Raw genomic sequence first — 24004 nt, 5'->3', positions numbered from 1 at the left:
TCTCATAAGGATGCTAATTCATGCTATAAGCTATACTGGGCAATGGCTTTGGGCTACATCTACCATCTGACCATTCGCAGTACCTTTTAACTCATGCCTATGCAAACAAACACAGTTGAACTCAAACAGAGAATGATTTAGTCGTAGACTTTAGTCGCAGTCTTCAGATGGCCTCACTGTTTTTGTGTGCTTATTTGTGTGTGTGTGTGTGTGTGTGTGTGTGTGTGTGTGTGTGTGTGTGTGTGTGTGTGTGTGTGTGTGTGTGTGTGTGTGTGTGTGTGTGTGTGTGTGTGTGTGTGTTGTATGTGTGTGTTTCAGGGTGACATCTTGCTGGCAGAGAGCAGCCACTACACCTTTGTGTATGACGATAATGAGTGTTCCCTGGTTGTGCTCAACACTCACCCTGAGGACTCTGGGGTGTACACCTGCACCGCCAAGAACTTGGGTGGCTCCGTCTCCTGCAAGGCTGAGCTCACCGTTCACAAAGGTGAGGCTGTATGCCTGTGTGTATGAGCATTGTTGTCTCTGGAATGTTGGGTTAAAATTCTATTTACTGCTGATCCTGATCATTTTAGGTACATAGTATTCCTATCAGTCTTCCCTTTTTCCTCTTATGTGAAATCCCCTGCATAGAAATCATTCAGTTGGTTGTCCCTACCATACTGGCTTTCTTTAACATTATTGAGCCTTTAACACCTCTGCCCTAGGACATGTATCACATTGAAATGTAAACCACAGTGATGTCTTCACAGATTAAAAGAGGCGATTATTTGTTTTAAACAACCAAATCGAACAGGACAGGGACATGGCAGGAGTCTAGACTCTTCGTTTGTGTGAAAGTGACGGCCTTATTGGTTTGGTGATTGTGTTTCCTGCCTGCAGCCAAGAAGCAGAGTGGGGACGAGATGGAAGATGAGCAGTCCATCCGGAGGAAGATGCGTAGGCTAACCGATTACTATGACGTGCACAAAGAGATTGGAAGGTGACTCACAGGTCCAAATGGTTGACAGGCACATCATACATTTCCTCTGTGTTTCAAAACAACTTGCTATTAGCCGTTAGAAGGATTTCTAGACGGGATTTAGTGATTTTGCTCTGGTGTCCTGTATTCTGCCTTAACAGAAATAAACTGAAAATATTGACATAGTAAACTATTGCACTACACATTTTAAGGTAAACCTCCAGGTCATTTCAAATTCTTACAAACATCGATGTATTTATGTATTTATCTAAGCAAAGACTTTTGTGGCACTCAGGCACGTTTAACCACAGTATAACCAGGGAACTGTCACAGTGATATAGTTCATTTACAGGTTGTATGTCACGTGGTGACTTTTAAAAGCAGATAATGACACTGTGCACAAACTACCTTGGCATTGACGCAGCAACCCTGTTGTTTGTCAGGCTGAAAAACAAGCAACATTCACCACTTGGACGACTCCCATATAAAGCTGTTTACCCGTATCGCAGCTCTGCATGCTGTCATTCTCCCCCGTGCCTTCATGCTTTGTAATTATAATCCCAACACCCCGCTGCCAGTTTCTGTGCTCTGAGTCTCACAGGCTTCGGGTGACTGGGGCTGCCTCCTCTCTGCTGTAGCTAATCCTCACCGAAGACTGGCTCTGTAGTCCATGGCGGCGCTCGCAGAGACACTACGGCCGTGCCAAAATCAGTGCTCCTCTATGTACCTGTTTGATCACTTGATGTATTTTAAAACAAAAGTGAATAGATGTAGTGGTCAAGCGAATCACTTTTGTCTTTGTCACAGAGGCTATGAAGTATTGACTTTGCTCTGTAGTTTGTTGCTTGTTGCTTACAAAGCATAATACTTGATTATAAACACATACAAAACATACAAATATAAAGCAGAAACAAATTTGTAATGTTAATTCAATTGTAGTTATAAACACTATTTTATTATTCAAATCTCTAGTTTGACATGATAAACATGATGTTGCCAACAGCAGTGCTTCAATTTCTTTTTTGTGAGAGAACATGCACACATCACTGGCATATTTTTTTTTCAGAATTGTTCATTTATTCTGTTATCTTTCATCATGAGACATCTCAATATTTAGTGTAATCCTGAGAGGGAAAAAAAATCTGCGTGTTGTGAAAGACCTCTTACCCTGAATAATGTCCTCATTTTAATGGAAATTGAAAAATTCTTTCTGTTCAGGGGCGCCTTTTCATATGTGAAGCGTCTGACGCAGAAAGCGGGGAAAATGGAATACGCAGCCAAGTTCATCTCGGCACGCGCCAAGAAGAAGGCTTCGGCCCTGCGAGAGATGAGCCTGCTGTCAGAGCTGGACCACGAGAGAATCCTCTATTTCCACGACGCCTTTGAGACGAAGAGTGCCGTCATTCTAATCACAGAGATGTATCCTTTCAAGCATACTCTTTTTAAGGAGATGAAGAAGGCAAGATTATCTTGACAGAAGAGCTCATTTAAAATGTCCAGATGTGAGGCAAAGTGCTTTCATTTAAGACAGAGTGATTCTTTCTGTTTGGTGAGAACACCACAGGGTGGACCTGCAAGAGGTGGCAGGATTAGCAAGAATGAAGAGACCTATTTCAAAAGTCCAGATGTAAAAAAGGGGCTTTTCTTTAAGTCAGAGTAATACCTTCTGAATGGTGAGAATACCAATCATGTGCCTGACTTAGTGATGAGGATCTGTGTTGTGTTGTAACAATCCTTGAGGGTGTAAAGCCCCTATCTTCTCATCGAATTTGGCTGTAGGCAGTGAGGGGCGCCGGTGTCAGGGTGTGATGTCTAATACCTATCTCACACCTGGCTCAGTTAGATGTCTGGAGGAGTGCCAGCCTGCGCTGCACTCGTACCCCATGTGGCTACACTGTCAGAACCACTTAGGGGATGGGCCCTTCAGGCCACTATCTTCAGCTTGTTTTCAAGGTGGTGAAGGTCATAGCTATAACCACACGGCTACACACTCTGTCACACACACACTCACACACACAGAGTTAGGCAGACATTCACTCACAATCACACACACGCAGAGTTAGACAGACATTCACACACACTCACACACACACAGAGTTAGACAGACATTCACACACACAAAGTAAAATACACACATACACTTGCATGCACACATACACACCAATAGTCTTTGCCTACCATTACAAAATTGAGTGATGTCCTTGACAAAGTTGTGCAGGTGTCATGAGGAGCTTCTGGAGAGGATGACAAAGAAATCTGTGGTGATGGAGTTAGATGTGAGTTGACTCCCATGACCTTCCTGACGTGTCCTAGGTAGTCTTATGTCCTAGGTCTCTCTGTGTCACATTTTTTTTTTAATAATACAAAAAAATGCTCAGATGTGATATAATGAGAGAAAATCATTCTTTGAATGTGTTCCTTTAGATCCGGTCCACTATCAGACAGCTGCTGGAGGGAGTTAGATATCTTCACGAACACAACATCCTGCATCTGGATGTCAAGGTAAAAAGATGAATCCAGTCACGCTTCAGTGTCACCAAATTCCCTTTCCAGAGTGTTACTGCCGTGATCGACTTAACACTCTGTCCGGTCTTCTATTCTAGCCTGACAACATTCTAATGGCAGATCCTACAACTGATCAGATTCGTTTGTGTGATTTTGGGAATGCCATGAAACTCACACCTGACGAGACATTTTACTGCAAATATGGCACTCCGGAATTTGTTGCTCCGGAGATTGTTAACGAGACACCTGTTTCCAAGGCAACTGACATCTGGTAAAATACCTGGTGCCCCAATTACAAAATGTCTGCTGCCAATACATTTTCATCATGTGCTGTTATGAATAGACAAATGCATAATTTAATACATCATTTTTATTTCATTTTCTTATTTTTTCAGGCCAGTTGGGGTCCTGACCTATCTATGGTATGCTCTTTTTTACTGTCCAGCACATCAAGAAAAATGAATTCACTATACAATTATATCACATCATAAAAACCTACTTACAGGTTCTCAAATAAGACGCTTTACCCTTGAACACAGTGTATTATGTTAGAAATCTCATATAGCATACAATTGGTTGAATGTTGAATGAATTTCAATATTAGATCATAATTCATTATGAAGGGCTGCTAACAATTCATCCTTTCTCCGCCACAGCCTCACTGGTGTGTCTCCCTTTGCGGGAGAAAATGACCGAAGCTCTGTCCTTAACATCAGGAACTATAATGTGGCTTTTGAAGAGGGCATGTTTGCTGACCTCTGCCCTGAAGCCAAGGGATTTGTAATCAAACTGCTGGTGGCTGATAAAGTGTGAGTGCCATACCCAGCTTTGGGTGTTTGATATTCCTGCTTTACAAAATCCTCGTACAAAAACAGAGCCATGACTTTTTGGATCTGAACAGTGTGAGAGGGACATAAAAAATACAATGTGTTTGTGTTTATGAATCAACCATGCCTTTTCATTTTCAGGAGGCCTGATACCAGTGAATGTCTTCGTCATCCCTGGTTTAAGGTACATTTTAAACCTTTCATCAGTTGAAATTATAATCAAGCATTAATCCAGTTTTACGTTATCCTTTAAGCATTTTTTGGTATGTAGGAGATGACATTTGTGTAGAAACGTCATGCAGATTGATTTGTGTAAAATCTTCTGCTGTTGTTTAATTTCATGAGATGCTAAGAGGATTTTGGAATATGGTACCAAAGTCTCCCACAGGGTTCTTATGAATTCAATAGATTTTACGGAAACATATCTCTACGTTTAAGTCAATTACAAGAGCAGCCCTGATATGCCCAATTATATATTTAATTAACTACTTAATCATATTATACACAATATATGTATTTTTTTTAATTACATATTAATTGTTGCTCTATGTTAATTATGACACTCTTAGATTCTAAACAAAGGAAAGTCCATCAGCACAGAGGCCCTGAAGAAGTTCCTGTCCCGGAGAAAATGGCAGGTAAGTGAGAGTCTGGATACTAACAGTAAATTGCAATTTGTTTATTTACACTTTAATTGATATAATACCATTGGGATATCAGTAATGAATTGAAGAGCAGTGATTTGGTGTGTTCAAGCATTTATTTGTAAGTCGTACATCTGTACATCGGTTTGAAGCAACTCTCTTGGCTGTGGTTATCTTAATTGTATTCCTGCTTGTTCTACCTCCCTCAGCGATCTCTTATCAGCTACAAGTCTAAAATGGTGATGAGATCTATCCCAGAGTTGCTGGATGACTCCTCAAGTCACGTCTCCATCGCGGTCCCAAAACACCTCAAAGAAGGCTCCCCTGCTCCTTCCTCTTCCTCTGACTCTGATGAGGACATTCAAGAGCTACCCTTCATTCCCATGCCTTTGAACTTGGGCTTCTCTGGCTTGAGAGTCTCCCTGACCGATATCCCAGCAGAAGGCGAGGCAATGAGAAAGGCCAATGGCTCTCCAGAGGCTGCTGTATCAGCTAGCAAAGGACAGGAGCCAATGGAGTGTGAGCCAACAGAAAAGGACAAGGAGGGTGAGGATAAGTCAGGCAGGGGCCGTGCAAGGAAGAGATCAACGCAGGAAGAAGAGAAAGGGTCTTCAGACGAGGAACCAGGAGAACTGCCTCAGAGGGTGGACCACCCAAAGAGGCCTCTACGCAGGGGCTCAAGCATGGACTCGGATAAGCCAGAGGGGGCTAGCCGAAGGAGAGGCGAGCTTCGCCGGGGTGGCTCAGCCGACAGTGCCCTGCTGCTCCGCATCGATCCAGAAGATGGCGCCAAAGAAGGAGGCAGTGAGGACGGCAAACGAGTCCTCAAGAAGGCTGTGTCCATGGAGCTGCCACGTAGAAGCGCAAGTCCAGGAACCGGGAATATGAGCCAGGAGGACTACGCTCTAAAACTGGAGCAAATGAGGCAGAGGCTGCTGAGGGGCGGCCGAGTGGACAACAAGATGAGTGGACTCCGCGGGCCACTGATAGACACCTTGGGGATGGGCGACGACAGACGTTTAACCCGGCGGATGGGTGCCCCTCCACTTATCAGGGCAGCCTCGAGCGAAGATCCCAGAGAAGACATCCCCAAGACTAAGGTGCTCCGCAAGAGCGCCTCCTTCAGCCAAGGGGACACCGAGCCAATACCACTCCACAGACGCATGGGAGCCCCACTGGAGATCCCACTTGCTCAGATTGAGGAGCGTCGGCTGCAGGAGGCTGTGTCCATGTCTGCCCTATACGAGCCTCGTCCTGTCACGCCTAAACCTCCCACGCCGGAGCCAGTGAGGCAGGACATTGCAAGCAAAAAAGAGGAGGTTGAGACTGAGGAGACGGATAGTAAGCTGGAAGAGGAGGTGACTAAGATGGAAACAGAGGTGGTGGCCACAGGGGTTGGAGATGATCAGAGGTTAACTGAAGTTGCTGGGGACTTAAGAGTACAGGAAACAGAGGTCGTTCAGAAGGTGATCCAAAGGACTTCCACACCTAGCATGGTCCAAAGAAATGTAATAGAGGAAAAAATTGAAGAGGTAGATGAAGAGGAAGAGGAAGAAGAAGAAGAAAGAAAGGAAGAGGTGAAAGATGAAAGGACAATGTACGCTGCTGAGACTGATAATAAAATGGATGAAGAGGAAGTTCACCCACCAGTTAGCACCCCTGAGATCCCCATATCTTCCAGCTCCATCATGTTGACTCCAACACCTGCAAGAGTCCCAACATCAGTTGTCTCAACCTATGTGACACCCTCTCCTCCGAGTCGTGTTGTACTCCCAGATGGCAGGCTATCTGCCTATGCCAGCATAATGCAGACGATTGCAGTACCAGCCGACCAGCCAGACAGCGGTTCAGCTGCAGCTTCTGCACCAGGCTCTACCCAAATCCTATCATCAGTGCCTGTCTATGCACCCATATCAACAACTGTTCCTGAACCAACCCAAGCAGTTGTTGCCGCATCTAGAACTGAAACCCTACAGACACAGGAGCACGCCGCAGTCTTCTCCAGGGTCGCGTCCACAGAGAATCCTCCTAATGAACCAAGTCCACCAAAGACTCCAACATCTCGCCGCTCTCCCATGAGGGACACCACACCAGGCGAAGGCAATATCAAGGACATTGCATCTGAGGAGGTCTTCGAGGCCAGGTTCAAAAAACGTGAGTCATCCTTGACTCGTAGCTTCAAACTCCTCTCCAGGCAGAAGCCAGAGGAGAAGCCGGTTGCTATATCCACTGAGGACGTCGATGAGCAGGTATACAGGCCTGGAGTGGTGGGGGCTCCACTAGAGTTGGCGTCCAGGAGGCTTGAGGAGAAGTCAAAGTCAGTCCAGGATCTCCGTGAGGCCCAGAAGGACCCAGGTTTCATGAGGAGGCTCTCCATGCGCCTGAGGAGGACCCCATCTGAGGAGAGGAAGAAGGAGAAGGCAGAGGAAGAGGATCCCTCCACTCCAAAGCGTAGACTCTCCTGGGCTCTGGGTCGCCGAGGCTCCCAGGAGAAGAAAGAGGTGGAGATGGTTAGAATGGATGGAGGAGTGGAGACCCCAACAGAGCCAGACAGTGGCAAGAAGACCAGCGAGTCTCCAGTCCTGGCCATGCGCAAAAAGATCGGGTCCACCGTGGCTGGCATATCCCAGAGGATCCGCAGCTTCTCTGAAGAAAGGAAGACCAAGACTGAGGAAGCCAGGGAGACCAGGAGACCGTTGCTCTCTATCTTGCGCCGCTCCTCCACTGGGGCCTCCTCGGAGTCTTTGGAGTCCGTGTCCAGCATTCAGTCTGAGTCCACGGCCAAGGGTATGAATACTCCATTCTTTCCCATTTCCCCTCCCTAACATATATACATTGAATGTGTGTGTGTGGGTGTGTGTGTATATATATCAAATATATTTAAGAGTGAATCATATCTGCTTTGCCTGGCAGGTGCAGAGACTGATCGTAGGTCCAGGTGGGACAGGTGGGGTTTGTCCAGAGGCAAGAGGGACAAGACGGCCTCCCAGCCGGACATCCCAAGTGCTATTGCCAGGGAGAATGGGTCGCTCTCACGCCAGTACTCAAGGCTGACCTCAGGTGCGCCTGCTTAATCCGATTTCTATTGAAGTTTTCTTCTGTGATATGGGTCACGTGGAGCCAGGTTGCTTCACTGCTGCCATATGCCACACAATACATCTTCATATGGCACAATGTTTTCATACAGAGTAGATATAATGAAAAAAAGCACCTTGCACATTTAACAAAGCATGTCACCAGTTTATTGCACATCTTTATAAGCCCTTCAATGCCCCATCTTGCTCCATTTCTCTCTCTTTCTATATCTCTCTCTCTGCCTTTTTCTCTCTCTTTGTCTTTCTGTCTGTCTTTCTCCCGCTCTCAGACTTCCCTCCTGTGTTCCACATCAAACTGAGGGACCATGTCCTGCTGGAGGGAGATCCAGTCACTCTGAGCTGCCTCCCTGCTGGCAGCCCCCACCCACACATCCAATGGTGGAAAGGTAAGCTTCCTCCTGTCACATCAGCGGAAGAGAGGAGCTCAATGTGGGCGGCTGAACTTTACTTTATTTATTTGCTTGGAGGCCTGTTTGGTTTTCTGCACAGAGACTATCCTCTTTGCAGAATTAATATTGATTTGTCTGCATCTAGTGCACAGACTGTATCAGTTTTCAGAATGTTTGTACTTTATATGCAGGGTTGATTGCTCTGTATGAAACCTACTGCACTCCTTTTGTTTTGTGTAGTTGTTGTTTATTTACCATTTGCTTGATCCTGCAAATCAAATCAAATCAAACCTTATTTAAATTACGTTCTAACCACATACTTATAGTGCTTGCAAGCCAAGCATTACCTTGATATTCCTATGCAAGCTTCTTCTTCTTACCTTGATATTCCTAAGCAGGCTTCTTACTTTTTCTTCTTCTGCTTCTTCTTCCAGGATTAATACAGCTTGAATTGCTTAAAATAGAATTTATTATTAGTTCCTTCATTTTTCTTTTATCTACCTTCCCCATCTCTCCCTTTTTCACTCGATTTCGCATCATACTTTTTCCAAACAGCAGAAATAACTCATATTATATTGCATTTTACCTGGATTTAATTCCCATTTGTTCCCACTGATCTCAATATACTGCAGTTTGGCTGCATTAAGGGATAAAGAAGGGATCATGCAGAGGTGGCTTCAAGATTAATGAATGTGTCATCACATTTTGCATATCTCTTAGCCTTTTCCAAGTGTCCCTTCATTGTGTCTACCATGCACTTAGTTATAAATTATGGGTTTATCAGTAAACTTTGTGCTGACCTGACCATAGTTTAGCGGTTTATTTTTTGCTATGTGAAGTATGCTTTGTTTTGCTAAATGTCACCTCAAACTGAGATCCCCTGTGGTGCTGCAAGGCCAGTTTTAAACTGTAAACATAAGCCTATTTTAGATGCCCAAGCCAAAGCTTTGACTCTCCAAAACCGGCATTAGCCAAAACCCATGAGAGGGAGTTCACCACATTCCTTTCAGTGCTGGCAGCTGTCACATGGCTGTGGGTTTTCTCGTTTTACCCAGATAAGAAGCCACTAGAGATTGACGCGAGGATGAACCTGATCTCCTGTCCCGATGGGAGGCAGCTGCTGATGATCATGAAGACCACCAAGAAAGACGCAGGGCTGTACGAGTGTGTGGCCACCAACCCCCTGGCCTGCGTCACCAGCTCCTGCACCCTCTCCCTCGCCCGTGAGTTTAACCGTCACGTCAAACAGCTGTTACAGGGAGGAGATGATAGAGAGAGAAAGAGAGAGAAAGAGAGAGAGAGAGAGAGAGAGAGAGAGAGAGAGAGAGAGAGAGAGAGAGAAAGTCAGTTCAGCTACTCTGTGACTAAATTCGATATAGCTTTGGTAACATAGGCTCATCTCTACCACTAAAGCATAGTTAAATATATACTTAACGTTTACATTTCGCAGATATAGCAGACTTTCATCTAAATTTGAATTTGAATCTGCATGATTAGGATAGATAAATTGAGAGGGACGGGAACTGGAGGGATGAGTGAGAGAAACCCACAGGCACAGTGCCTCTCCAGACCCAGCTGTTTGCAGCTGGCCTAAGGGATGGGCCCAATATCATAACAGATGAGGCTTGTGGGCTTCAGCAGAGCCGGAGCTGCGGAGCCTAACTAACTCTCTGATTAGAGCCAGAGGCTCATGAAAGGCCCAGCTTATCAGGGCACACAGGCAACAACAGCTGGGTTCATACATCATGCCTTTGTGGAGACAGGCAAGGTGACGACACAGACCAGTAGGGGTCCTCATTGGTCTACATTTCTTAGTTCTTCACTTTTAGATGGTATAGTCTGTACTCACTAGCTTTTTTAATGATTTTATTTAGCAGGTTTATATATATACAGTATACCACAACATATTCTATGGATAGGTGAAACGCCATGGATAAAGACCAGTGTGTTATGAATTTGCGTGGTTTAAAGGAGAACTGTTTTATTTTTATGACTGTAGAAACGGTGGATGCTTGCCCCATAGGATTACGTTGTATGGCTTTTATGCAGTTGACAATTACAGCGTTCTAATTTTACAGTTCTTTACAGTTATTTCGGTAAACAGACACAGGTCTTTCTCTGTTGGGATCCCTTCCATGTTGTCAGACACTTCTTATAACATTTATGAGCCTGTCAGTGGCGAAAACAAGCGATTTATTTTGATGCAGATGCTTTGCCTATTGGATTACATTGCATAGCCGTTTTGCGGTAATAGTAAAATAAGAAACAAATTGGGGGCCCAGGTAAAAAAAATAGACTGATGGAACTTATTTCAAATAATGAATCAGGGATTGTATTTATGAACACTGCTCATTATTTATTCATGAACATTGAATCAAATGATGTCCATCCCTGTAGGTCTTCCCAACCGCCCGGGGACCCCCGAGGTTCCACAGCGCTACAAAAACACCGCTCTGGTGGTGTGGAGGCCTTCAGACACCATGGCTCCCTGCACATACTCTCTGGAGAGGAAAACAGAGGGTGAGTGCCATACTATCTGGGAGGACTTTATTTGCTAGATAACAAACACAGCTTCTTCTTTTCTGTCCCTTCTTTCTTTCTCTCTGTCATTCTTTCTTTATTTTCATGTCCATAATAAGTGTGTTAGCCCAAAGTTGTGTAATATTCACTATAGTAATGCAGGACATGTTCATGCTGTATGCGAGAACTGACCTTCTTCAGTAACCAAACTCTTTAGCACCACCATTTGGATATTTTCAGTACAGCAGATTTTCCCTTTTGTTTTTGTCGAACACTTTCAATTGGCAAGTTAATAAAAAGATATCTTCATTGTTTTAAGTCTACTGATTTTTAAAGTATTTTTCAAAGATTGTATGGGACATGCTGCTTTGGAAAAGTTTTTAAGTTCAAACTTTGGAAAATATTTCCTGAACATTTAAAAATGTTCTTGTTGCTTATAAGCGTCTGCCAGATGCAATTCATATGTTCTACCTATGAAGAAGGTTATGCATTCAAATGCATGGTCCTGTCTTCCAGGTGATACAAACTGGCTCATAGTTGCCACTGGTGTGGCAGACTGCTACTACAATGTCACTGACCTACCCGCCTCAGGCGCCATTTTGTTCAGAGTGGCCTGTGTGAATAAGGCTGGACAGGGACCCTACAGCAACCTCTCAGAGAAGGTGGTCCTGGACGCGCCAGGTATGTTACACTTGCAGATGGCTTCTTCATTCTCATCTGTTCCCCCACTAAACAGAGCATAGGCATTGATAGAGCACTGTCAGCTTACCTGACTAGGGAATAGTTTAAATATCTTGGGGAGGACAATTGTTGTTCAAATACTACATTATAATGCAGGCTTTAATATAATTTAATGCAATTGGTTTATTTAAATCTAAGACTTCAAGTGTACAATTTTTTGACAGAATCTCCCAAATCCTCTGGAGCAGTGGTGGTGAAGACACTCCCGTCAGCGCCCACTTTGGTCACATCCTCTATGACAGTGCCTCTGAAGCCTGCCACCACCAAAACCATGGCCCCCTCTACTGCCCCTCCTGCCCAGCCTGCAGCTCCTCCTGCCCCAAGCCAGCCCAGCAAACCCACCGCTCCTGTGCCTACGATCACGGTTCCTGCCTCAACTCCATCCCCAGCCCCCGCCCCTGCCCCTGCCCCAGCCCCTGGCACACCCACGCCTGCCAAAGCCAGGAGCACCCTAAACATCACCATGGCCAAGCCCACGCCTGCCAGCACCAAACCAAAAGGGCCAGCTGTCACCAAACTCGCGCCCCCTGTGGTCCTTCCCAAACCGCAGAGTCCTATCAACGTGGTTCCCCCCATGACCAAAACCCCTGTGTCTCCCCCACCACTGGTCTCAGCCCCGCAGGCGATTGGAAAACCAATATCGACAGTGCCAATGTACGCCCCTGCCGCCACCACATCAGCCACGCAGGGAGCCCCCACCACGCTTTCCCGTGCCCTCTCCCCACCTGTTGTGGTGGTGACCAGCCTGACCCCTGTTGTGGAGGGCCGCATGACACCCAGCGGGCGGACAACACCCTCGGGTCGAGCCACCCCCTTAGGGCTCAGGATCCCCTCCGGAAAACCTGGCGAGTCCATGTTACGGCAGGGGGTGCCTCAGAAACCATACACCTTCATGGATGAGAAGAACAGGTAGTTACTGATACTATACAGTAGATACTGATACTGACTGTATAGTAAAGATATACTATATTAAATTATAAACATAAATAGTATTGCTTAAACAATCTCCTGTTTAACTTTGCACCTTAATTGCACTTATAAGTAGTGATGCACTTATTTTTTAATGTAATGCACAAACATCCATGTGATTTCCTCAGCTCGGGTGCCCATAGAAATGTGTAAGAATAAAGCCATGAGGGGCATTTTAAAGGTTGCTGTTTTTATTTGTGTTTGGCTGATAGGGGTAGGTTTGGTGTGATCCGAGAGTGCCGGGAGAACGCCACTGGCAACCTCTTCATGGCCAAAATCGTGCCGTACGAACCAGAGAACAAGAAAATCGTGCTCCAAGAGTACGACATCCTCAAGTCCCTGCACCACGACAAGATCATGGCACTACATGAGGCCTACGTCACGCCGCGCTACCTGGTCCTCATCTCAGAGTGCTGCGCCGGGAAGGAGATTCTCTACAGCCTTATTGACAGGTCAGGAAGGTAGTGTCGAAGTGCATGTTTTTCACATTCCACAATGAATGAATACTGCGTTGTAGTCTGTGTTTGTGCTTTGTACACCCAGGGTTCTAGCCTGGCCATTACCAGCCTGTGACTCCATTTCATTCCGTCTTTCAGTCTGGGCCAACCCAATGCATTTTGGTTTCCGAGATGGGCGGGTGCTTATCTTGAGGTTTAAAATCATTGGAGTTCCCTTAACCAATCAGCAACGTTTAGTAAGCATTCGGTAGATTAAACTCTTCCCAAAGCCAGTTGGGAGAAGAGCTACGACGTCCTTTCCAATCATAAAACTTACAAGAAAATACTCTTGTTCTCCTTTTAATTTTCTGATGTTGTCGAGAGTTGAGACAACTTTTCCGATAGCTTTTCGTGTCTTTTCCTCCAAGGCGAGTTTTGCGTCACAGCTCTGAACTGTTCGCTGATTGGTCCTGCAAAATTTTGAGTTCTGGAGACGATTGTCAATGGGGTTGGGCCAGACTGAGTATGAGCTTGAAATCAGTTCAGGCGGAAATACGTAGGCTGGTGTCACCAGGCTACCAGGGTTCAGCTGTGTCTTGCACCAGATCACTTGCTCACCCGTGTGTCTCTTGTGGAACATTTTTGACAGTTTTGTGTTTGCTTGCTAAACAGGTTCCGCTACTCTGAAGACGACGTGGTGGCCTACATCGTCCAGGTACTACAGGGACTTGACTACCTTCATAATCGGCGAATCCTGCACCTGGATATCAAACCGGACAATATCATAGTGACTCACATGAACGTGGTGAAGATCATAGACTTTGGCTCCTCTCAGACCTTTAACCCACTCTTCCTGAAACAGTTCAGCCCCCCCCTGGGAACCCTGGACTACATGGGTGAGTAGTAGTGGTTTATGGGTTGTGTAGTATGGAGTAGAGTTGGAGTGTGTAAGAACCTCTGTTTCCTGACAGATGTGGTTTAATATTCTATGAACATCATAGATGTGGTTGTGTTTTTTTGTGGTCGGACATACATATTGGTGTGTGAATGCATGTGCGCTTATTTGTGTGTGTGTGTGTGTGTGTGTGTGTGTGTGTGTGTGTGTGTGTGTGTGTGTGTGTGTGTGGGTGGGTGTATGTGTGTGTGTGTGTGTGTGTGTGTGTGTGTGTGTGTGTGTGTGTGTGTGTGTGTGTGTGTGTGTGTGTGTGTGTGTGTGTGTGTGTGTGTGTGTCTGTGTGTGTGTGTGTCTGTGTAGATTGTAGATTAGATTACATCCAGTGTGAAAGGAGGAACAACAGACTCATGCACGTCTCAATGTCAGAATACATCAGATGAACGTTTTCAGATTTCTACGATTTTACATGGTTATTTTCCAAACAAGCCCAGCACATTGTTATCTTTTTCAAACTGGACACAAAACAGTTTTAGGCTGACGTTTCTCTTCTACATTAACCATCTTCCCAACAATATTTTTTTCTTCAATCTCACAACGCATTTTTATTTTTCATCCTAGTTGTTACTGAGGCGTCTCTCCCCTTCTCTCTGTTCCATACATCTGTTTTTGCTCCTATGGGGCATGATTCCCTCTCATCTCTCTCCACTGTAATTTGTTCTCCTTTGAATCCCTGGCTGCTCTGTGAAAGCTCCTGAGATGCTGAAAGGGGATGTGGTGGGCCCGCCAGCTGACATCTGGAGTGTAGGCGTACTGACCTACATCATGTGAGTATGGTGCCACCCTCGCCTTTCCTCTCCTCTCCAGCAACAACTGCAGTATCTCAGAGGATTCAAAGCAATGGATCTTTTGTTTGATATCACAGTTTTTTTTCCATCATCATCCATGTTTGTGTTTTACACGTGATGCCCAGCATGCACATATTGGTCAGTACTCTTTCAAAGGAACCAGTCATAGGTGGTCCTTATCTGGTGATATGTTATCTTTCCTTGACATTAGATATCGAACAATGTTGTTGTCTATCTACGAAGACGCACTATGTATTTCACTGTATTTTTCCCCACCAAAAATATGTTTTGTTGAAGCATAGACATAGTAAAGCACATGCAGCAGTTGTATCACTATGCTATTTGATATATGATCTGATGTTTAATATATTTAGGCTCAGTGGGAAGTTGCCTTTTACGGAGAATGATCTGGCCGAGACAGAAGCCAGGATCCAGGCTGCAAAGTTTGACCTCAGCAAGCTCTACCAGAATGTTTCTCAAAGTGCCTCTCTGTTCCTGAAGAAGATTCTGTGCAGCTACCCTTGGTGAGTAACACTTTATAAGCGTCTAAAACACTCTATCTGAGATGTAGGTTACTGTAATATGCCAGGTTTCCTCACACATCTATTTAATGATAAATATTTGATAGTACATAAGACAAGATGAGAGATTTCTTGTCCAAGTACTTAGGCGGCCACACACAAAGACCAGATCCCTTAACCTCATACGCTTCTCACTACACCTAAACAAATACAGCCACCCTTTAATCTAGCCACAGAACACACAAGTTTAAAATAATACAACCATAGTAATTAAGGTTATGAGTTATTATCACTGGAGGTTTGTGTATGCTAACATCCACTTGCGTCACATTTTTCTCTACCAGGGCCCGACCCTCCATCAAGGACTGCTTCAACAACGCCTGGCTTCAGGACGCCTACCTGATGAGGCTGCGACGACAGACCCTCACCTTCACCACTACGCGCCTCAAGGAGTTCCTGGTCCAGCAGCAGCAGTTCAGGACTGAGGTGGCCACCAAGCACAAAGTCCTCCTGCGCTCCTACCAGAGTTCTCCCACCACCCCCACCACACCAGTCACCCAGTGACCTCCCCCACCTTAGCTGCACAGAAGGAGGGACATGGCCCCCAGAGAGAAACCTGTCCGTGTTCCTCAGAAGGCTGGCTGGGCCAGTAGGCGCCCCAGGCCCCTCTCTCTCTCTCTCCCGTTGAGGGGGGTAGGCATGGTAGAGCCTGGATGGGCCACCTGTTTATGTAATAATGTAAGCACACCAGACTTGGGGGGGGGGCAGGCGCCAGGCACCTAGAACCCAGCTCCTGATCACTCAACCACCTAGATGTCCGCTCCGAGACGAGACCCAATGCCACACTGAACACAGAGTATCTCACACAACCGGACAGTGTTAACGCAAAGGATCTCAATGTCTTTTTTGTACCTCTTTCAGCTGTTGGCAGCATGCTCAGTGGTTTAGTGTTCATTGTCATGGATCTTCGTCCTTGAGCCTTGATCCTAACCCCTGCATCCTTCCCTCTCTCCCTTTTTCTTGACATTCTTCTACTCATGCAACTTTTTTGACAAAGCTTTACTAACTGTTCACAGCGATGTGTCCCTCCTTGAGGGATTTGTGGACCTGGTCATGGTAGAGCACAGTAACTGTATTTTCTCACAAAGCCCATTTATCAAAAACCCTGACAAACAGATAACTATTTGCTAGAAAATCTGAAGTCAAAGAAAATGTGTAATTATGTTGAGTCTCCTTAGGTTAAGCAGGGGCCTTGAAATTTGTGAAGAAATATGATGTATATCTTTTTTTTCCTGCTAGTTTTTATTACCTTAATACACTCTTTTAAAACCAGTAATTGTCATAGCAGTAACATATCTAAATATTGAATGTTGACTTAAGATAAATGGGCACTCTAAATTCTCACTGTTGTGCCAGAGGACATTTGACAGGTAAGGTGATGTTCTCGAATACAGTGTACTGCTAGAGACTAAGACAAGTCTAGATGATGTCAAGATATTTCAAAAGTTTTACAGTCTAAATGTGTGTCAATTGTGTGTCTGTTGCAAGTTCAATGAAAATCACCAAACATTGTTTTGGTTGCCAAATACCGCCTAAAAATGGAGGGGAAAAAAAACAGATGAATGCTAATTTATATGTGTTAATGAATGCAGTTGAGTGTCTTTTCCATAGAAGTGTCAGTGGAGCTCATTTGCTATTCTTAGGGAATAAACCCACTGAAAACATGGCAGTATCTTGATTCAGCCAGATAATTGGGTTACAACGGATTTTAAAAGAAAAGAAAAAAAAGGCTAAGATTTTTATTTTTTATGTTGGGGGGGGGGGGGGGGGGGGGGATTGCTGCATAAGACACATCCATGCAGTCCTGTCTCTGAGTGTGTGTCTGCATAAGACACATCCATGCAGTCCTGTCTCTTAGTGTGTGTCTGCGGTATCATGGCTCCCTGTGTTGTCTGCAGACTCTTTTGAAGCGTGCTGAGTCCTGACTAACTTTTCTGACAGTTCTCTGTGTGGTAGCTGCTGCCTGGACACTGACCACACACCGTGTTTGTGAAAGTCAGCGTTGCAGTGTATGGGTTTTTTGTCGGTAGCCCAAAGGTGTAAGGTACCTATAACATTTTACGTTTTAAACATGGACACTTTCATATCACTCACAGCTGTTATGTTGAATGTCATTTGAAAGCCGTTTCATTGCCTTCAAAAAAAAATGTGATGCTCTCTCCTGACTGTGCACACATTGTCCCCCTGTTAAGAAAAGAGCCAACAAATATTTGCATTTTTTTCTCATTATGTCATTTTTTTGATGTTATGCTTGCACTTTTACCTTAATCATAGCTTAATAATTTATTTTAAATATATTGTACATTTCGTTCATTAAACCTAAACCATGCCAGCAATGTTTAAACCAGTTGAATAGCGAGTCTTTCTGGCACCCTGATTTGATCAATAATGAGTAGAGTTCACATAGGTACTTGCACAATTTGCAAGTCCTTGCTATTCTTAAAAGATATTTTATGTTGTGAAATTAATGTCTTTGGACATTGTTCCATCCTAAATTTAATGATAAGATGTAAATCATACTTTTGATGTTGTATAATTAATCAGAAGTGTCATGACTTTAGTTTTCAAAATTCATTGAAGCTTGTGATTCATTTTATTTATTAGCTTTTGTGAAGGTTCAGTGAGTTTGTAAACATTAGAATTAAGAATCAACACATTTTTTTCTGTTAAGTAAATGCGATTTCTATATCTTTTTAGATGGTTGCCTGAATGTAATGGGTTATAAACTCAGCCCACCACTCTGCTAAAAACATATTTATTCCCATACCATTGAATTCTGATACAATAAACTTGTCAATGTAGAATGGATTTATAACTTATAAGAAATATTTATAAGAAATTCTGAAATTGTTCTAAAACTGTTATCTGAGGAAAAAACATGGCCAAGCTATCCAATTCAGCATTAGACCATGACCACAAGTAAGGCAAGACATGTCCCTCACCAAATCAAATTTTGTAAGTTGCGATTGGCATTGACTCCGACCCCATTAAAGAGTTTAGTTAGTGCAATGACCAGGAGACCGCACTGAAACATTTTCATCATTTATCTATTATGCATACTGAATCTCAAGTAGTTTGTGCGATACCAAAGCTGTTCATATTGAATCCCTTGCAATGCACCCATGTTATAATACAGTATTTAGTGCAGTGTCCAGGTGGTGAGGAAAAATAACATGGTCACATCACAAGTGCATGGTCACATATTTTAGTTTCAGTACATTTTTTCATGACTTGTAATTTATGGAATGGGTGTAAAGTCATAGCTAACTTATAGCTTGAATTCTCTGAAGTGGACAAAATGGCTGATAAGACAACCAATAAAGGATTTATCACTCCAGTGCCCAGTCAACAGTTTGTGGTTGTGAATATGGTTTTGTATTATTTCATTTTTGTGTGTTCTTTTGTTCCTCTATTATGCTGCGCAACCCCTTTAATGTGAATCTGAATAAAGCTTTTATTTCTGGATTGCATAATGTTGCACTAAACCAGTGGCACCTGTGGACTTTATTCGGTCATTTTACAGTAAGTTTGAAATGAGTGTATGTTGAATACATCACTATAAATAAAGTCAACTCTTACCAATTAGAGTTAAACAGTTAAGTGTCATTACTAATGTGGTACAACGATTTAATCATCCACCTTTAAATTCAAACTGATACTATGGATAGAGCAATTAAGCTAACAATCTTTGTGCAATGATTTATTGCCACCATGAGACGATAAATATTATATTAATCGGTAATGGTTAAACGCCTTTCCCTCCCATGTTTTGACTTTTTGTGTGCTGATAATGGCCTTGATATGCTGCCAAAGACAAACACCTGAAATGTTCATGTTATGTCCGTATCCCCTTAAGAAAGTGAAAGCTTCTGTGATTTTTGATTGGTCAGAGACCACACAACTTTGAACATGGGGAGTTTCCGATGTTTTGTTTTTGTTGGAGAGATCAAGCATATTCAAGACAAATACTTACTGCTGTAACATTCACTTTAAGGCTTCCTGTCACGGGAAAAGGTTGCATTAGAAGGGCTAAGGCCCCATGCATATGAACTAAACCTGGCAATGAGACAATCTGTCCAGTGACAGTTACATTTGAAAGGCACAAATGGTTTTAAAAGCCCATTAGCTCATACACAGCTCACGGTCATTTAGGGCCAGGCAGAATCTACCCTGGGCTCCCCTGGGGTCCCCACCTGACATACTTGCTCATCGGGGAGCGCTCACGTTTCACCTCCTCCCCTCCAGCCCCCGAACCATCGGCCCCAGTCCTCAATTACTGCCCATTAGCCCTCACTCTCCTGCCCGTCCTCGGGGGCATTTGATGGGGAAGGCTATATAAGGCCCGGCTGGCTCCTAGGCAACATTTGCAGCCCATCTTTTATCAGTCTGGCCACTCCAGAGCCCAATGAAGTGAAGGTCCAAAGATGGAAAAATGCCACCTTGGAATTTGCCAGCCTTCTCCACCCTATGGCCCAGGCGTGGCCCCCGTTTATAAAGTCCTGATCAGAGGGGTGGCCAGCCTCACTCTCCAGCTTCCTGGGTGAGTCGACATCTAAGAGAACTGCTCCAGGGTAAGTGGTTTTGGCCTGATGAAATTCTACTGTACAATGTAGAGTAGTGCATAGAACTATTTGTGTGTTACAAAAAATATGTATTTATTTTACAGTTTTTAAGCAATGATTATGAAATGTGAGGGCCTCTTAAAGGTTTACTCATACTTAAACTAATTTCCTTTTTAATGTTTTCATTAATGTATGTAGAAATAGTTACAGTAGTTTTGTTTGTGTTGTTTAATATGAATTGGTAATAAAATAAGATTTGCCTTGTGAGCTGGATCAAGATGGAAAAAAATCAAATGACTGATGAGCCCAACATGTAGCCAATTAGTGAATGGTCTCTCAGTATTCTTAGTCTCATATTAGCATCTACCTCTCGTGGTGTGTGTGTGTGTCCTGTAGATGTCCAAGGCCAAGGCTGCACCCCCTCCTGGGTGCACTCTTGACATAAAGGACCCTCAGGTCCAGGAAGCAGCTATTCGGATCCAGGCTTCATACCGAGGTCATAGGTAACCCACATCAACACCGTCCCATTGATCAATCTTGTTCATATACGAAAATATATGCAAATAACAAAAACATGGCTGGCTTGCTGGAATTAAATGGGTTTCTGTTTGTCTAGAAGAGAGTTGCAAAACCTAAAAAAAAAAACTGCTAAGGATATTATTGGCATGGCACAAATTAGACATCTGATCACCTATGTGTTTTTGATGATGACTATGCCTAGGTCACGTAAGGAGCTTAGGGAGACAGGCCCCCCAAAGTTCCTGCAGGAGCTAAAGGATGTGGTCCTCCTAGAGGGCAGTGCGGCCAAGCTGGAGTGCCGGGTCAGTGCTTTCCCTGACCCCTTCATTGTCTGGTCGAAAGATGGAGCTGAGCTAAAAGACGGACCCAAGTACCGATATGTGTTTGAGGATCCAGACGTGGTGGCGCTGGTGGTGCGAGATGGTGTCCTTGCTGACTTGGGCAAATACACAGTGACCATCAAGAACACCTTCGGCATGACATCTGGATCCGCTTGTATTTTAATAGAGGGTGAGCTCGACAAATGTATTGTCAGTCAATCAATCGTGGCTTTGTGAAGGAAACCCAAAGAAATAACTGGGGCTGTTGCATCTTTTATACCTCTACAGTTCCTGCTAAGGTAACCAAAGGCCCAGACAGTGTAAAAGCCAAAAAAGGGACCACGGTGGTGCTAAAGGCAGATATTGGTGGGGAGCCCGCTCCAGATGTTGGTTGGCTTAAGGATGGTGAAGACATTGAGGAGGATGACAGGTAAGCATCACTTATGTCGCTTAGTCAAGGCTCTGGATCACTAAGAGTTCACTCCCAATATTTTTGATACGTACTGTATGTGTAGATTGCTAGTTAGCAAACCTGTTGCTAACTGGTAATGCGCATTCCACTGCACTGCTTCTTTTTTCCCCTCCCATTGCCTTACCCACCTTTTACCTGCGATCTTGTGTTGTTTATCAAATTGGGGCCCTATATGTGAGTTTTAAGGCTGAGGCTCGCTTAAAAAAACGTCAGTGGATATATCTCTGTAACGCTGCCCAGGTTGTTCAGTGAGACGGCAGTGAGCCAGTGAGCCTTTGGGACATTATGACATGCTTAAGAGAACCTGAGCAAAAGTACAGACTGCTGCTTTAAACTAGGTGGAGCTAAGGAGTGAATTGGCGGGTCAAGTGCATGAGTGGAGCAAACACATGGCAGGGCCTCTGCTCCCTGAACTGGAAACGTTCCAGCCCAGCAAGTGTTCCAGACCATGCACAGTGTGCACTGAGAATCTCATACTGAAAATGAACTTTAACCTTTGCAGTCCAAAGGATTACTACCCCACTGTGCAATGCATCCATTTTAGTTTTTTGCTTTCCAGGATATTCTTTGACGTGGGAGATGCCAACACCATCCTGACGATAAAAAATGCACAGAGGTCGGATGCTGGAAAATACGAGGTCTATGTGGAAAATAATTTTGGCACAGACCAATCTTTTGCTCACGTTGAAATCCTGTGAAGAGCTGTCCCATGTACTTCTCTTCTCTTCGGTGTCTTCCTGTTCTTGGCTCATGACAACAAATCTCAGTTTATGTTTCAATTCGTGCTCACATATCAGATGGGTGCAAAAAATACAGGGCTACACACTGACAACCTCTGATGACCATGCTGTTCATAGTCTATGACATGGATGTGAGACAGATGTATTAATGCTTTTAATAATGCATTTCCTTCCACTTTATGTGTTTACGTCCCATGTTTAAATCTCCATTGTACTGTATGAAAAATGGCATTTATAGAGTAGTCATCTTGCCAACTATGTTCTCAGTTGACTGCACACACAAAATGAAGATTTTTTTGCAAATGTAAATTTCGCCTCAAGCACAGAGTTGTTTACTTAAGGGTTTGTCATTAACCCTAGATTTGCCATACTGAAATCCTGTACAGGAAGTACCTCACAGATAGTTATCAGTGGTCATATTGTTTTCTTATAGGTTAGCCTCAGTCTATTCCATCTGAACATGAGGGTATCTGACAAGTATAAAAATAACACATCCCTCAATGCATTGGTTTAAGGAAATTACATGTTTATTGCACCTTGTGAAGACTATAATTGCCATGATATCATATGAATAAAAAGTACGAGATATCAACCATTTATTCTCGGTTTAATAACTGTCTTCACTAATCTTCAAATAGGCTACTCCAGGCCACCTTAAAAGTCTGGACATTGCCCTTTGTGTGCCAGGTCCACGTCATTTGTGTCCTTTTAGTATTAACTCTGTGCACGTAGAATAGTGTTGGAGGTTCAGCCAAACAGACAAATGTCCGAATACCAGGGGAAGTATCCAAGTAAGGTACAATAACTGCACGAGTGAATAACAAGCGCGCTCTGAGGGACAACACTATATCTGCAACAAGTATCTTCTGGCTCACTTTAGTACTGTAAACGCAATTGCATGAATTCACTGTAGCTATACATAAAGACCTCAACTACTTTAGTGGTAGGCCTAAGTATGTGGGAAAATGTTACGCCAAGTATTTTAAGAGTGGTGTGGTATGAATACCAACGATGCAAACTTGCTAGTCAACTTCACAGAAAACAAGAACTTTGAAGACTGTCCCTATCCTCCATTCTCTACTGGTCGGTTTTAAGGCTCCCCGAATTGGGAGTTCCTTGCCAGCAAAAACTTCATAAGGAAGTTTGGCAAAACTTTTGACATTGTTGAAAACTTTACTCTAGGCAAGTCGACATTGTCCCTTTTGGAACTTTACTAAATGCTAAATATTTTTTTATTTGGAATATGCAATGGATACATTAATACTGCGTTGACAGGGAAAAAAGTAGCCTACATCCTCAGAACGACAGATCTTTTAAACTTTGTTTGCGTGGTGGATTTTGCTGAATTTAAAGGGGCAACGCACGTCTCCTGAATGAATCAGCTCACGTCTGTGCAAATTGCAGAATATCGTTCAATATTGATAAATGAATTATAGTGATGATCCATTTTAACATAGGTCTATATCAAACATATTTTAGAACCACTGTGTTTACAATATTAACCAATATTCAACTACATCAAACAGTAAAAGTAACATGTGGGCCCCACCCGATGGCAGCCTACCAATTCATCTCATACTGGACAATGTGAACGAATGTGAAAGACCAGCAAAACAGTTATATATTTTTTGCGATTGAGGGAAACTTGGCATCTCGCTTTAATTAACTTAACAACTCCTTACAAAACTTACATATGGAAAAATATCATCTTTCCTGTCTGTAAGAAGCTGGCAATGATTGTAGCTTTCAACCACACACACGCCAAAATACACAAACATTTTACATCATAACGATATTGCTCCTGCGAAACACTGTCCTTTGGCAACTCCCACTCTCCTCCTGGTTCAGTTAAGATATTTAAACATTCATGACACTTAAAGTGTGTTAAGATTTGTTGCTAATTTGACTGAAAGACTTTATCCCCTCCATTCAATGTAGGGACACCAATATCTTTTTAAGGCCTCTAGATTGATACATTCAGA

The 24004-nt window shown here is 43.7% G+C and overlaps 2 protein-coding genes across 3 annotated transcripts in view; both read left to right on the top strand.

The window, feature by feature from the left end:
- Window positions 1-17170, top strand: part of spegb (striated muscle enriched protein kinase b) — a 60774-nt gene extending 43604 nt beyond the window's left edge. For both annotated transcript variants that reach the window (XM_080839269.1, XM_080839268.1), the window contains exons 21-42: window positions 319-487; window positions 883-982; window positions 2180-2380; window positions 3180-3237; window positions 3386-3463; window positions 3565-3737; window positions 3862-3888; window positions 4123-4275; window positions 4435-4477; window positions 4863-4931; window positions 5147-7724; window positions 7851-7997; window positions 8302-8418; window positions 9477-9644; window positions 10819-10941; window positions 11458-11622; window positions 11847-12591; window positions 12864-13103; window positions 13761-13984; window positions 14732-14807; window positions 15203-15352; window positions 15694-17170. In XM_080839269.1, the coding sequence (XP_080695395.1) occupies window positions 319-487; window positions 883-982; window positions 2180-2380; window positions 3180-3237; window positions 3386-3463; window positions 3565-3737; window positions 3862-3888; window positions 4123-4275; window positions 4435-4477; window positions 4863-4931; window positions 5147-7724; window positions 7851-7997; window positions 8302-8418; window positions 9477-9644; window positions 10819-10941; window positions 11458-11622; window positions 11847-12591; window positions 12864-13103; window positions 13761-13984; window positions 14732-14807; window positions 15203-15352; window positions 15694-15913 (6024 nt within the window). In that variant the 3' untranslated portion in view covers window positions 15914-17170. The remainder of the gene's footprint in view (window positions 1-318; window positions 488-882; window positions 983-2179; window positions 2381-3179; window positions 3238-3385; window positions 3464-3564; window positions 3738-3861; window positions 3889-4122; window positions 4276-4434; window positions 4478-4862; window positions 4932-5146; window positions 7725-7850; window positions 7998-8301; window positions 8419-9476; window positions 9645-10818; window positions 10942-11457; window positions 11623-11846; window positions 12592-12863; window positions 13104-13760; window positions 13985-14731; window positions 14808-15202; window positions 15353-15693) is intronic.
- A 3197-nt stretch (window positions 17171-20367) lies between these two features.
- On the top strand, window positions 20368-21980 carry LOC308365942 (SPEG neighbor protein-like; the record flags this gene model as incomplete). Its single annotated transcript, XM_080839578.1, has 4 exons — window positions 20368-20474; window positions 20693-21000; window positions 21099-21240; window positions 21842-21980. 4 exons carry the CDS (start codon window positions 20368-20370, stop codon window positions 21978-21980), a joined length of 696 nt encoding a protein of 231 aa, XP_080695704.1.
- Window positions 21981-24004: the final 2024 nt, after the last annotated feature.

This window comes from Sprattus sprattus, assembly GCF_963457725.1.
Source record: "Sprattus sprattus genome assembly, chromosome: 5".
Taxonomy (NCBI): domain Eukaryota; kingdom Metazoa; phylum Chordata; class Actinopteri; order Clupeiformes; family Clupeidae; genus Sprattus; species Sprattus sprattus.
This window is presented reverse-complemented; position numbering and strand designations above follow the sequence as displayed.